The sequence below is a fragment of the Phyllopteryx taeniolatus genome, chromosome 1 (genome assembly GCF_024500385.1).
Source record: "Phyllopteryx taeniolatus isolate TA_2022b chromosome 1, UOR_Ptae_1.2, whole genome shotgun sequence".
NCBI classification, from domain to species: Eukaryota; Metazoa; Chordata; class Actinopteri; order Syngnathiformes; family Syngnathidae; genus Phyllopteryx; species Phyllopteryx taeniolatus.
This window is the reverse complement of record NC_084502.1, coordinates 10,627,641-10,642,123: the sequence shown is the minus strand read 5'-3', so window position 1 is coordinate 10,642,123 and position 14,483 is coordinate 10,627,641. Positions and strand designations below refer to the sequence as shown.

The window sequence follows — 14,483 nt, the reverse complement described above, 5'->3', positions numbered from 1 at the left end:
TCTCACCCACACTAAAAAAAGCACATCCACTCAAACCTCTCACACTAATCAAAAACCCTCTCACATGAAATCCTCACTCACACCCAACTACTCACCTCACCCAAAAAACCTCTCACGACCAACAAACACTCACTCATGCAAAAACTCACACACACGCAAACATTTCTCACTCAAACCAAAAAAGCATCTCACACACCCACACACAGAGCGAAAGATCTCTCGTGTGTGTAATGTATTTCCATTAATAGCCTGAGTGATCCTTTGCGTGCGTGCGTGCGCATGCGCATGCGCCTCCCGCTGCTGTCCCACTTGGGCTGATTGGATGGAAACAGTCATACAGACGAGCCTTGTTCGAAACCCGACAACACGCCATGGACCGACCGGGTAAGATCACCTCACCCGTTTGTTTTATATCTCTAGTCACATATGCTAAGTGCAGTAGTTTTTTCTTTTGTTTGTTTTTGTTTTACTGATCTGTGCCTTCTGCCTGAGCTAACATTAGCTTGACTGTGTACAACAGGTAGTATTAGCCGCTAGCCACAACTAGCACAGAGATCAGCACTGTGGACAGCTCTATCTGTGTCTATTGACTCTATTTCAGTAGGTATGTGTACATATATTTCAAGTTTAATTCATTTACACGAGCATTCTCGGAAAGATCTTTCCCAGTGATATAAGTATCATTTTCCTGTCACAAATATGAAGAAAGTCACGACTCTTTCAACTCCGGTGAACTTATGGTCAACGTCTTAATGCAAAGTCAATGGGGGTCAAAATTTTAGGTGTGATTTTTTTATTTAAAAAAAAAAATGGAATCTGAGTTTCAAGCTTTCATAACTTTCTTCATCTTTATCCTATTTTCAAAGGTTTGGTATCAACGGAAAGCTTACTAAACACAGAAATTCGGATTATTTCAAATGAATTGGTCAATCAAAGCGGCTCCTCACATTCCCTTTAAATGTGGTGCACTCACAGTCTCGTATGGGGACATATCGATGCTGAAGAGGACCATGCGTAATTGCAGCGATGTGTGCGTGAGTGGAGCCTTTTCACTACTCCAGCCCTGCTGTGGCAACGTACAGTGTGAGCGGGCACACAGAAGGAGCTGGTGATAACTGCTGGTGACTTAAATATGTATGCAGAGCTCAATATCTGTCTGCCTGTGCCCTGATCAAATTCACAAAAATCGCATTAGAACAGCAGTCTACCTTGAATTTAGATTGGCTTTCTGCCACCAAATTGTCACTCCAGCAGGCACATGTCCCTCTGCTGTGCCGGAACACACAATTTGGTGCAGACTAGTCTGCCAAATTGGAAAACATGCGCAGGGAGCCTTGCTCTTGCACGATAATCAAGATACGCCGGCATTTGGGCCCCGCCGCAGAGGCACGTCTACAAAAATAGAGCCCATACAATTTTTCTGACACTTTCACAAATTCATACATACCTCAGAAATAACACCATCTATTTTACTGTCTGCCATCGTGTAAATGCAAAATGGCTGCCACATCCTGGCACTTCAGATCAGAGAGCCCTCTGGTGTAAGCAACATCAGGCGGCTCCCTCCAGCGACATTAATGGTAAAGATAGCTTGAGTGACATTGAAGGACCATTTGTAAAACAACGCGCTCTTAACTCTTCAGACACTAAGATGCATTTGTGGTAGTTTTCATTGAAAATGCATAGTAAGGATTTTCTTTTCATTTGGGACACAATGATAAAGACATTTTGACTTTTGAAGTGTTACCACACAATTTTTTTTTTCTTAGAAACAATTATTACCTTTTGTATGATAACAATTGCGAATAATTCAAATACTAATATCCGTACAATTAATTGATTTTCAAAATGAAATTTAGTGTGGCATGGCGTTCCCGGTATTGATTAATCGATATGGTGGTGACCCATCTCTCATTCTGCTAAAGGTTTTGGCGGGACTTCATCCATGAGTTTCTCCTCCAGCATGCCAGGAAACGGATTCCCCCCCACAGATCTAAGCGATGTGGAGAAAGACAATCTGAGGTTTGAACTTGCCAAGGTGAGACTTCATTTTTTGAAAGGTGTCACCAAACTGCCTGCACCCTCATTGAATTCATCTTGTGTGTGTTTTTGTTACCAGATGGAAGAGGAAATTCAGACTCTTAGGCAGGTGTTGCTGACCAAAGAGGGAGACGCTGCAGATATCAGGAGGCAGCTGGGTATGGGCCCTCTCAGTAACCTCAAAGAGAACCTGTCCAAAGGCTGGCAAGAAGTGCAGACCTCTTCACCGTGAGTGCGCTCATCGCGTGTTTGAACCATTAGATCACCGTTTTCATTGCTACTCATACCTGCTTGTGATTACGCAACCAGGAATTATCTTCTAATTAGTGTCAGGATGTGTCAAAATGTTTGTTTCTGCAGGTATCTCACAGCCTCTGCAGTCTTGGATGACATCAACAACTCCAACGTGTGAGTGTTTGCTTCTCCTTCTTGAAAAAGAACGTGACATTCATCGTATTTGGGACTCCCTGTTGTTTTTGTCAGGTGCTCACATGTTAAGGTTCCCTCAAAGGACCCAGTGATTGGATTTTCTGAGTCCAATAGGATTGGTGCTCTGTTAATAGCCTTACAGCCTGAATTAGTACAAGGAACAGCGGTATTAGCAGGAGGTCCGGCATGAAGCGTATGTGCAGGCCTTCTGTTACCTTTGTGTGTGTCAAGTAGACACTCTTTCTTCCGCTTCTTATCCCTTCCATTTCCTTTTGGCTGTAGATGTGTGAGGACCAAGGAAGGTCTTGCTCATGCAGGTCATGTGACTTCTTCTGCATTGTCCAACATGGGTGTGGTCATCACCAGGAGGCTGGCGTCGATGAGGTACCCTCCAATGGCTCCTTTTCATAATGGTTGTAAACAATAGATGCCAGGATACGTCCGAGTGGGAGAAAGTGATTGACTGCTACTAACCTGAACTGAAACCATGACAAAACTTTAGTTTGTTTAGGGTTGCGCCACCAACCACAAAAAGGTTAAGTTTTTTTCAATCAATCAAAATGAATCCAGGGGAACCTGTGGGTCAGGAGGATAAGTTAAGTGAATGTCGTAAGTAGTGTCGTTGTTGTACAGACGAGCGCTAGTAGGCACTTCTAAAGGGACAGACTAGGCCCTCCATTATCGGATTTGCAGAAGGCATTTTCTCACAGGGGTGTGTTAACATCTGCAAACCACCAAAGGATGAATCACTTCAAGGTTGAACAATTGCTTAGGCTTGATTGAACCAAAAGAACACACACGAGTGAAGCACAAGTCAAAGTAACAAAAATGTAAAAAATGACGACAAAAGGTCGGCGTACATGTAGATAAATTGCAAAGAAAAAGAGGTGGACAAAACCCCATTGGAAGAGAGGCACTGGTCAAAAAATAGAATCTTACCTACACTAGGGGAAAAAAAGAAACAAAAACTCACCTTACGTAATTCTGGAAACGACGAAACGAAAAGCCAACAGATACAAGTAATTAGCGAGGTTAAACAACAGATATGGCGACAAGCAAAGCAGCTTGAAGGGTGATATTCCAGCACCTTCCTTCCTCCTGTTCCTGAGCCCATGTGGTGATATCCTTTACACATGGATGTCGTTTTTTTGATGCAGTGCCGCCTGAGGGATCTTCGAGTTTAAAGCAAGTCCCATTTTACTGTGGCAAAAATTGAGCAAGTGGAGTCGCCACTAAATTTCAAGCAAGTCCAATCAAGTTATTATTTGGGCCAAGCAAGTGCATCTTGCTCCGTGGCACCTACACTATATTGCCACAAGCATTCGCTCACTTGCCATGACTCACATTCGAACTGAAACCTATAATATGTCAATTCTGTCGCGCTCTACACTGGAATTCAGCATTACAACAGCCAAAACCGTCACTTCGATATAAAGTATGCAGCCCCTTGTATGTGATGATTCTACAACATTATTCTGTTTTGAAGGACAGTGAGTGGGGAAAAATATGGATTCTTCGGAAGAGGCAATTGTAAATTCTTTATTATTGCTGCATTATGTGCATGCATTGCTTGGGTGGTATGAACTTTGTTTATTTTACGGCATTCTCCTCCTTTCGCTTTCATCAAAAGTATACTCTTTGAATCCAAAATGGATCATTTTTGGCGCTTGGGTGGTATGAACTTTGTTTATTTTACGGCATTCTCCTCCTTTCGCTTTCATCAAAAGTATACTCTTTGAATCCAAAATGGATCATTTTTGGCGCTCCCTCCCTCCCTGTACTCCGCATCACAGTAGGGGTCGAACAGACTAGTCGACTAGTCACTGCGTCAACTTGACCACTTTGCAGTGATGGTGATAGCAAAAGGATGATTAATTAATTCATCAACAGGTGGTGTGTCCATCATGCAGCAAACGAGCAGCGGTGCCCAAAGTGTGCGGCAATATCTTAATAAAAATGAGACGGGTCGCACGGTCAAAATATGGAAGTTTATCCTCAAATATAACAAACGAGAAGGGGGCCAATACTTTTTCGTGGCGCTGTATGACTTAATTCAAGTCATGTGACTCGAGTGTCCAACTTCTGCTCCACCCAAGCTCGAGTAAAATGAAATGACACCAAAGCTAGTTACTCATTTGTGCTTCTGGTTTTTTTGTGTGTGTGTGTTCACGCTGCAAACACAGAGCTCTGCCTCTTCCGAGCCCACCACGGTAAGCTTTGCGAGTATACATACCATATGCGGTATAATACATGTCAAGATAATGCTCAACTGTCTAATATACATCTCTCTCATGTCATGAAAGCACGCTGAGCCACACCATGAGTGTGCCATCTATGAGGTGACTATGTGGCAATGCAATTTTTCAGACTTTACCGCAATCACAAATTCAAGAAAATCTGAACAAATATGCTTTTTCTTCCTAGACACTCCTCCACATTCAAGTCTTTGGAGGAAATGGTTGGCAGTGTGAAGGTGAGTCCATTAAGGCAGTGATTCTCAAAGTGTAGTATGAGTATCACAAGTGGTATGCGAGTGCTCTCTCGTGGTACGTGGAAAAATCCCTGAATTAAAAAAAAAAAAAATTAAAACGTGCAGTGCAATCAGATGTATTAGGATGAATCTTGTAGTGAGGCATACAGCCTGTTTAAACTTTTTTTTAAAAAATCCAGTAGAATACATTTTTAACTTTTCAACCATTACATTCTTAAGTACAGTTCAGTTGTATTTAACTTTTAAGTACAGTACAATAGATTTGCATTCAATCTTTAGGAACTGTTTGTTTTTAAAAAACAGTATTTAAGTACACTTTTTATTTACCTTTTGTGCAGTACATTTCAAATGAATCATGAAGTAATTGTTTTTTGTCCTTGTACTTTTTAGGGGGGGGGGGGGGACACTACATCATTTTTGATAAACAATTAAGCCTACGACGTTAGCGGATTTTAATATTGTATTTGGTCATTTGGTGGTACTTGGAGAGCTAAGTATTTTGAGGTGGTACTTTGTGTCAAATGTTTGAGAATCACTGGCATGTATTTTTTTCCAGAAGAGAAGATGACTGGCAGTCTGAAACATTTGGCTTTGAAAGAAGAGCCATGTTCTTCACCACATCAGAATGATGTTTTCCAGTTATGTTGTTTTTCTGTGAAATGTAATATACCAGCAACAGTACCAACATGTTGCACTTTCCTAAAAAGAAAATATTTAAGCTGTTTATGTTTCATTTTAAATGTCATTGAATGTGCCCCTGTTTTTTTTTTTTTGCATTTTGTTCACTTACTGTATCCAAAGTGAAGTGAATCATGGAATTTCAGTACAGTACATTATATTTTATAAATAATAGGTGAGAGGGATGATGGCTATCTGTGGCAACTGTTGGTAATGATTTTTATAGCTCTTTAAAACCAAGCTATGTAACAAACTGATTTTTACTGTTACAGCCCGAGCTATAATACAATTATGCTTTGGGTATTATTTCTTCATTTCTTACAATAATAGAAAATATTATAATTCTTTATTGTTCACCAAGGTTGAAAATTGTCCTTTTTGATATTTAGTCGGCGGCACGGTGAGCGACTGGTTAGAGCGTCTGCCTCACAGTTCTAAGGACCGGGGTTCAATCCCCGGCCCCGCCTGTGTGGTGTTTGCATGTTCTCCCCGTGCCTGCGTGGGTTTTCTCCGGGCACTCCGGTTTCCTCCCACAACCCAAAAACATGCTTGGTAGGTTGATTGAAGACTCTAATTTGCCCGTAGGTGTGAATGGTTGTTTGTTTATATGTGCCCTGCGATTGGCTGGCAACCTGTTCAGGGTGTACCCCCATCCTGCCCGATGATAGCTGGGATAGGCTCCAGCACTCCCGTGACCCTTGTGAGGATAAGCAGGTCCATAAAATGGATGGATGGAAGAATGGATAAAACCCATAAAAGACTAAATATCATCCATCCATCCAACCATTTTCTGAGCTGCTTATCCTCACTATGGTTGCAGGTGAGCTACAGTTTAACCCAGCTGACTATTTTGTTTGTTTTTATCTTCTGTAATTTTTCTTAGTTTTATATCCTGTGTGTTTTAAGTGATTGAACAGCACTGTTGTTTTAAATGCAACAGTGGGGGGGAAATAAGATGCCAAAACAACACTGGACCTTTTGGAATTTGGTCTTTAGAATGTGGGCGTTACATCGTCAGTAGTTTATGGAATTAAACAAAAACATTAATTTTACTCAAACATCTTCTTTTCCTTTCGGCTTGTCCCGTTAGGGGTCACCACAGCGTGTCATCCTTTTCGATGTAAACCTATCTCCTCCTTCCTCCTCTCAAACACCAACTGACCTCATGTCTTCCCTCACTACATCTACCAACCTTCTATTTGGTCTTCGTCGAGCTCTTGCCTGGCAGCTCCATCCTCATCATCCATCTACCAATATACTCACTCTCCTCTGGATGTGTCCAAACCATCGAAGTCTGCTCTATCTAACTTTGTCTCCAAAACATCGAACCTTTGCTGTCCCTCTGATTAGCTCATTTCTAATTTTATCTAACCTGGTCACTCCGAGAGCGAACCGCAACATCTTCATTTCCGCCACCTCCAGCTCTGCTTCCTGTTGTCTCTTCAGTGCCACTGTCTCCAATCCATACATCATGGCAAAAAAAATTGTCACAAGCGGTGCGGGAAAAGGGTAGTTCCCTGACCGGGAATCGAACCCGGGCCGCGGCGGTGAGAGCGCCGAATCCTAACCACTAGACCACCAGGGATACATACAACTTTGGAACAAACACATAATATAAATAAAAGGACAAACGCTTTCGGTTTACCGTGTATTTGTTTTAGTGTTTAAATGCCATTTAGGGCTGTGTGTTCCGGTTAGCAGCTCCAGCTTGTTGACAAAAGCGATTTCTTTGGGTCTGTGACGTCACCGTGTTCTCACAGGCGATCCACACGGTCACGTTTCGCGTCCACGCCTCGCCACAGTCCCCGCCCGCCCGCCCGCGGTTAAAAGCAACCCGTCCGCCCTTCTGCGCCAGACTCTGCCGTCGAGTGACCGAGAGAAGGTCAACACCGTCGCCGCCGATCCACAAATGGGCCCTTCGAACCACTGAGCAGCTCTTCTGCCATCCGAACCTTCCAACCGCACCAGCGGCCAACAACAGCCTCCCGATCTCAAGCCAAAGGTAAGGCCCGCAAACAACGACTTGACTTGTTTACGCAGCCCCAGATGTGACATCAGGGGCGTTGGGAGGGGTTGGGCGGGGGGGGGGGGGAAACGAAATTGTGGCCTCAAAACTGGAGGAACGTGCGAGCGAAATGTTCATTTGTGGTTTTAATAGAATCCCCGTGAGCAACTTGGATGTGTGGGTTAAGAAAATGGTGCGCACTTTCGCGAGAAACGACAATACACGACGTCCTTAACGTTGTACATGAGCAACGATCGAAAGTCTTTTTTTTTTTTTTATTTTTTTATAATGCATCTCGGTTTCCTTGCACATTTCTGGCCAAGTGAGGCTTTTCACAATGTCTTTGCAGCTCATCCCCAGCCTAAAATAAAAGTCGATGAGAATATCCCGGTCCATTGTCTTCATCTCCAGCCTCAAGCTCTACTTAAGCGTTTCGACAGACGGTGCGCTCCATTTGTTTACCTTCCCAACTGTCCGGTCCACAAATTCATATTTCTTGCTTACTTTATACCTATATTGTGCGAGCGTTCTACCTAAAACCCCTTTGCCACAAATTAGTATTTGGGGCTCACGTTCTACCCATTTGTTGGCCACAAATGAGTATTTTGTGCTCACGAAATACATATAACGTGGGCACGTTAAATCTACCCCATAGCCACAAATGAGTATTTAGTGCATACATTATAAATATTTAACTTGCACATTGTACCTACCTCGTTATCACAAATTAGTATTTCATGCGCATGTTGTGCTGGCAACTCATTTCTTGGCCACAAATGAATATTTTGTGGGTTGTACTTTTTTTTTTCTTCTTCAACCTTTATTTATCCAGTTAAGGCAATTGAGAACAGATTATCATTTGCAATGCCGACCTGGGAAGTATACCCATTTAAAGTGCATGTTATACTTATTTCGTGCGCATGTTATACCTACCAAGGTTAAGCTACTTTGTGGTCATACTGTATATTAGCATTTCCTGGCCACAAATATATCCAGGCCCCCCATGTTGCATTTGGGTCTTCTTTTTTTCTTTAAATTAATAACAGTGGAAGCTTATGTTTTCAGTGCATACAGCAGCCCGGTGTGCTTTTATTCACCAATGTTTATTTGGGCAGCTGTATAAGTGGCTTGTTTATGCATCATGTGCAGTTTGGCGTGTACTCACCTGCTCCTTGAAATCCCCAAAGCCATCTGCTTATCATGTCGAGTTAAGCTGCACTGCCTTCATCTGCTCCTTAAGACTCCAAGCTGGCCTTCCGATTGAAAATACTACATCCCCTTTACATTTTCCTGTGAACTCAGAAACCCCCCCCCCAAAAAAAAGAAAATACGGTTGCAAAATAGTAGAAAATTCCTGCAAGTGTTCTGGGTGAATGTAGAAACTTTCCATGGGAATTAAAGGTACAGTAATTTAATGGAAAGGTATTATATTCAAGAATTAACATAAACATTGTGTTTTGTAATAAGCAGACTTACATGCAAAATAGATAGCTCTCCTTGCCCACATACGAGAGCATCACATCATCTAATTTGCTCCATTTTTTTTTTTTCAGTTCACGTAAGTGGTGGCGTATCTGAACACTTGAAAAACTCGGGGCACTTGTAATTCAAGATACCACTGCACTAGCATGAAATCCGCTTGTTTTAGTCAGGATTATGCTAAAACGTATTCCCGCTATATTTAAGCAAGCACCAACGTTCCAATTTTATTCCCATAAATCCCTGTTAATTCCCATGGAGAGTTTCCAACTTTGGAAATCTCGCCTTGTCACTGGTGTAGTCCATACACCGTGTCACACGAGTGGAAACCGTATATAGATAGATATTCAACATGTTTATTATCCATTTAACAGGGAAACATGTTTCGCCCTCTACCGTACAATGAAATCCTTAATATCGAAACAACACGGTACAAACAAATGCAAGAGCAGCATTTAGGAGGAATGTTCTTAGTTTAAATGTAATTTAAACAATTTAAAAAAAAAAAAAAAGAATAGCTTGCATTTGTAATAAAAGTCATTTATTCTTAACATTGTGTAACAAAGGTGAACAGTATTATATAAAACGAAAAAACTGAAATACAGCTGCCATGCTGCCATAAGAGTCTGTCGAAAAGAAGAGAATATGTAACACAGATGTATTGTTTTTGGATCACTGCAAACTCATGTTTCTCTGGCCCTCAGGTCCCCACGGTTTTTATCCATCAGTTAAGCGGTTTTCCATCTCAGGTCGGAGAAAATGGCAGCAATTCCATCAAGCGGCTCCCTCGTTGCCACCCATGATTACTACAGAAGTAAGTCACAGGCCTTCAGCACATATCACACTTTTTTACTGTATTCTATATACACTAAAAGCCCACTATTCACAGGAGATAGAGACAGAGCTTTGTAGCAAATAGCAAAAAAAAAAAAAAACACGATTAATTGAAACCCCTCTAAAATATTTAGACAGTGAACACCCATTTATTCGTGGATTCACCTATATGCTGATTTTTTTACTTTTTTTTTTTTTTTGGGGGTGGGGGGACTATGCCGTTATTCACAAAACCCCAGCTTATTCACTTTTTTTTTTTTTTTTACCTGATTATCCGTTTATGTTTTATTTTGGAGGGGGCGGGGGGGAATTAATGGCTATTATAATAAGCGTCATTCTGGAATTTGCGGTTGGACATGTGACCTATCCCCTTGCGAATAGCCGGGGTCTGCTGTACAGTAATTGCCTTTATTAATACTTAAACCTGTAATATACCACAAACTATGATCGCAAAACAATTTTATATCATTTTCCAATTAATCTTACATTACCTTTAAAAATAACAGTCCTACAGATGATTTGACATAACAAAACAAAAAAATACCCCAGAAGGGCGCACGCTTCCACTAACAACCCAGGCTAAAACTTAGCTCCTCCCTGAACATACAAAGCTTCCTTCAACATACTTCCTTGGCCAAGTACTACTTTCCTATTAGCCAGGAGACTGGCACCATCTTGTGGCATCTTAGAGCGTTATGGAATGAGAACAAAAACATTGCAGTGTTCCCCTGCTGTATCGCGGTTCATTATTTGTGGGAGACTGCAGTGTAATCTTTTGTAATCTTCTCAGCTGCTAATTGAACACCAGAAGAACAGCATGAGCACACTCTCGTGCCGGAGCCGCTGTCAACCACAGCTCACACCCATACACTCGCACGCTGATGTAACTCACTGAAAACAGGCGAGGATCCACTCTGCTGCATACAATGAAAGTGAATGCGTGTGCTTTGCAGGGCGCATCGGCTCCACCTCCAGCAGCAGCTCATGCAGCAGTGCTGAGTACTCAGGAGAGGTCATCCCACACCACCCTGGTACGGAGCACTAGCACTTTTTTTTGGGTGGCTGTTCTTGCACACTATCTGTAAGTGTGGTGTGTGCTCCCCACAGGACTTCCGAGACAAGACTCAGGGCACTGGTGGACCTCCTTTTTCTTTGCAAAACCCGGAGCCGAAACCCCAAAGTAAGCTTAAGTGAAGGGAACGCCCTGATGTACTAAAGTTTTGGGTGTGCAAAAACTTGATTGGTCATGTAAACAAATGTAGAAGCTGATCTACTAGCCGGGCACATCCAGGATTGGGTCTGCCAAATGGGCAAACTTCCAGCACAGCTCCTTTTGTGTGTTCTGGCGGAAGTAGCTGCAAATAGATTATTGTAGCACGTGCAGTGTGGTTATATCGCCTATGTCAAAACTCCTAGCTTGTGGGTCATTTCAGCACGCTATATAAATTGATGCTGACCTCTCCCAAAGCAGTTTCTTGGGCGTTCTGTCCCAGGTTTTTACACATACATCCGATGACCACGTACTCAAGACTAGATGACTAAAACATAGTTTTAAATACAGCAGTCTCTGCCTCTTTTACACCTTTCGCCACAGCACGTGCCATCTGTTAGTGAGTTAACACGCAATTTGGGATCTTAGTACATCAGGCCGGTAGTTCTTTTTGTTTACGGTGACGCTCAACTGTTGCTTCGGTTGTGTGCTTCCAGAAACGGAAGCTACACATTGGCCAATGGTCAGGTGACCTGCATCGCAAGGGAAATGCTTCTGAAGCGACAGCTCAGCGAAAGCGGCGACATCGGGAAGTCTGAGGCCTCAAACCTGCCTCCGCCGGCCTCCTCCTCTTCCTCTTCCTAGACGCCCTTTGCCCTCATCTTCATCCTCCTCCTGTGGTTTTGTCACTGCCAACTTGCTATCGCGGTCCAGATGGAGATGGTGGTGGTGACGATGACTCGCTTTTTTTCAGTAAATAGATAGCCTTTTTGTTTTTGCCTGTATAGTTTTATTTGTACGACGACCAAAACAAAAACAAACAAAAAAACAAGGTAATGTTTTTCATCTGTTTTCTTCTTGTGATTTCCCATTGTTGATAAAAATAAAAAGATAAAACTACACTATTGCTGTCCGCACTGTATTTTTGGGACCCTGCCTGTGAAGCTCTTAACTGCATGACCTCAGCAGAGCAGTTGTTTCATAACGCAAGCTGTCTTGTGTGGTTTGGCTACATTGATTGGCCATAATCCATTGTGCTTACACAATGCGCCACCTCATTGCAAAAGTAAGTGAAAGAGAATTCAATCCAGTCTTAAACGGAGAGAGGCAGCTGTGAAACATTTGTGGGTCATACTGTAAGCAAGTCTTGCTGCCATTAAAGTAGTCGGAATGCAATCATTGTCATATATAGGTGATATAATCGAATCATTTCACCTCATCACATCCCATAAACATGTATAATTACCGTGATTATACATTTATGATTTTCACAGTCATAATGGTTCTGTGGGAATCCATAACTCGCATGTGGTCCACAATAAATTTGAACAGCCGTGATTTTGTTTTATATGTTTGATTTTACTCCAAATTCATGCTCACAATAAACACCGAATTGAAGCAACCACATGTAAATATGCATACCTACAAAACATTTCACCAAAAAACTGGTTACTTACCTTTTACCCAGTACTTGAGTAGTTTTTTTTTTCACTGCTTACTCAGGTGATTATTTGGAGGGCTGCTTTTTACTATTACTTGCACCATTTTATTCCAAAGTAACAAATGGGCAAACGTCTTACATGAGTACAATTTGTGGCTACTCTACCCACTTCTGTACTCCTACAAATAAACACAACCTCTGACCTCGACTGTCTTTTTCGACCTGATGCAATTTTCCCCCTACAACGGAATGTTCATTGATCAATTAAAACCTGTGGCAATCCCTGATTTGTATAATTCAATCAATCAATCAACCATTGTACTCTTAATGCATGTGCAACTAAATACAATAGATGGATTACATTTAAGATGACCAAAATCAAGTGGAAACAAACAAAACAAAACAAAAAAAATCGATCTTACATTGGTTGTTGGAATAAATGTCCATCCATCTCCCATAGCGCTTATCCTCTATTAGAGTCAATCACGTCAGCTGTTACAGTAATAGTATCTATTCTCTAAGCATATGACAGATAGGATCGTTTCATGCTACTCACAACAAGTTCACAAGTAGCAAACAACAAAATACAGGAAGAGGTCGGGAGTGGAAGAAGGTAGAGCAGGTAAACTGCAATTAATTGGCGGTTCAAAAAGACACCTGTCCTTCCTCTGACCAATCCCGTGGCCGAGATTAGGCTGAGCCATCCAATCGGCAGGTCGCTCCTGCTCACAGACTAGATACGCACACTGGGGAATGGAAGAGCTATTGCGACGCAAACACAAAATGCTGCAAACACAAAAAAAAGCTCTCTCTTTCCATTTCCATTTATACAGGAGGTGCAGTGCACCGTGTCTAGTTATGTTGAAGAATGGGATATAAACATTTCCATTCAGCAGAGCAAAAGCGTCTCGAGTCAAGATGTATCACTTCAACCAACGGTTGAACCTCGATATAATGGACCCCGATTTAATGGACCCCGATTGAACAGGCAGAAAATAGTGCCCAGTTGGAACTCAAAATCACCCCTTTCTTGCACCAGTGAGGTAAGTTTCGCTAAACTTAAAACTTTTCAAACATTTGAAAGCTTTTTATATCTATTTACAGTAATTGTATACTGTAGTGGGTGTTTTTAGCCCGTGAATAAAAGTACAAAACATTCCTTTTCGTACTTTTACTTTTCATTCATTCAACTTCCGTTCCGCTTGTCCGCACCGGGGTCGCGGGCGTGCTGGAGCCTATCCCAGCATACTTTTACTTTTAGGCCACAAAAAAAAAAAAAGGTGCTTCAATTTAACAGCGAATCTGATTTAACGGACGACCCCTCCCCCTATTAGCCTCCTTTAAATCGAGTTTCCACTGTACTTGTTTGACAATTGCTACTTTCAAAACAACATCCACACAGGAAAGCCAGGGCAAAAGATTCAAACCCCCAACCTTGGAACTGTGAGGCTGACCTACTAACTACTTATTCGCCATGCTGCCCCATAATATGTGCAAACATTTCTGAGAAACAAAAGAACATTGGGCCAGCTGACAAAGCACACTGGACAAAGTCTGCTCAGATTGGAGAAAGGGTGTTTCGGTCAGGTCTGGGAAAGCTCTGCGGCCTCCTACTGTGACGATTGCCGTGTAAAAGTCCCAATTTATTGTTTGCCTGCCCTTCGACCCCCTGCCCGTAAAAGCTGCTCTATTCCTGGCAGACGAATTGGAGATAAAAAAAAAAAAAATGCCCCCACGATCCTAGCCAAGTAAAAACAGTCCGGTGTCAGCAAGGTCAAACGGGAATCTCCCATCTACAGCCACAGCCGTGGAGAAGGAGGGGGCGGGGTCTCAGAGTTTTCTAGGGGAAAGTTCACAAGACTCACACTGTCGCACG

The 14,483-nt window shown here is 42.2% G+C and overlaps 2 protein-coding genes and 1 non-coding gene across 3 annotated transcripts; 2 read left to right on the top strand and 1 right to left on the bottom strand.

Moving 5' to 3' along the window:
• Window positions 1-243: 243 nt before the first annotated feature.
• On the top strand, window positions 244-6,690 carry LOC133476579 (tumor protein D54-like). The gene is made up of 9 exons (XM_061770169.1): window positions 244-384; window positions 1,926-2,038; window positions 2,120-2,268; window positions 2,401-2,448; window positions 2,752-2,853; window positions 4,653-4,679; window positions 4,773-4,808; window positions 4,894-4,942; window positions 5,517-6,690. Exons 1-9 carry the CDS (start codon window positions 372-374, stop codon window positions 5,526-5,528), a joined length of 549 nt encoding a protein of 182 aa, XP_061626153.1. The 5' UTR covers window positions 244-371; the 3' UTR covers window positions 5,529-6,690.
• A 461-nt stretch (window positions 6,691-7,151) lies between these two features.
• On the bottom strand, window positions 7,152-7,223 carry trnae-cuc (transfer RNA glutamic acid (anticodon CUC)). Its single transcript has one exon. It is a non-coding gene; the product is annotated as a tRNA-Glu (tRNA).
• A 255-nt stretch (window positions 7,224-7,478) lies between these two features.
• LOC133476587 (pancreatic progenitor cell differentiation and proliferation factor B-like) lies at window positions 7,479-12,068 on the top strand. Its single transcript, XM_061770181.1, has 5 exons — window positions 7,479-7,640; window positions 9,827-9,936; window positions 10,910-10,987; window positions 11,064-11,136; window positions 11,664-12,068. Exons 2-5 carry the CDS (start codon window positions 9,882-9,884, stop codon window positions 11,809-11,811), a joined length of 354 nt encoding a protein of 117 aa, XP_061626165.1. The 5' UTR covers window positions 7,479-7,640; window positions 9,827-9,881; the 3' UTR covers window positions 11,812-12,068.
• Window positions 12,069-14,483: the final 2,415 nt, after the last annotated feature.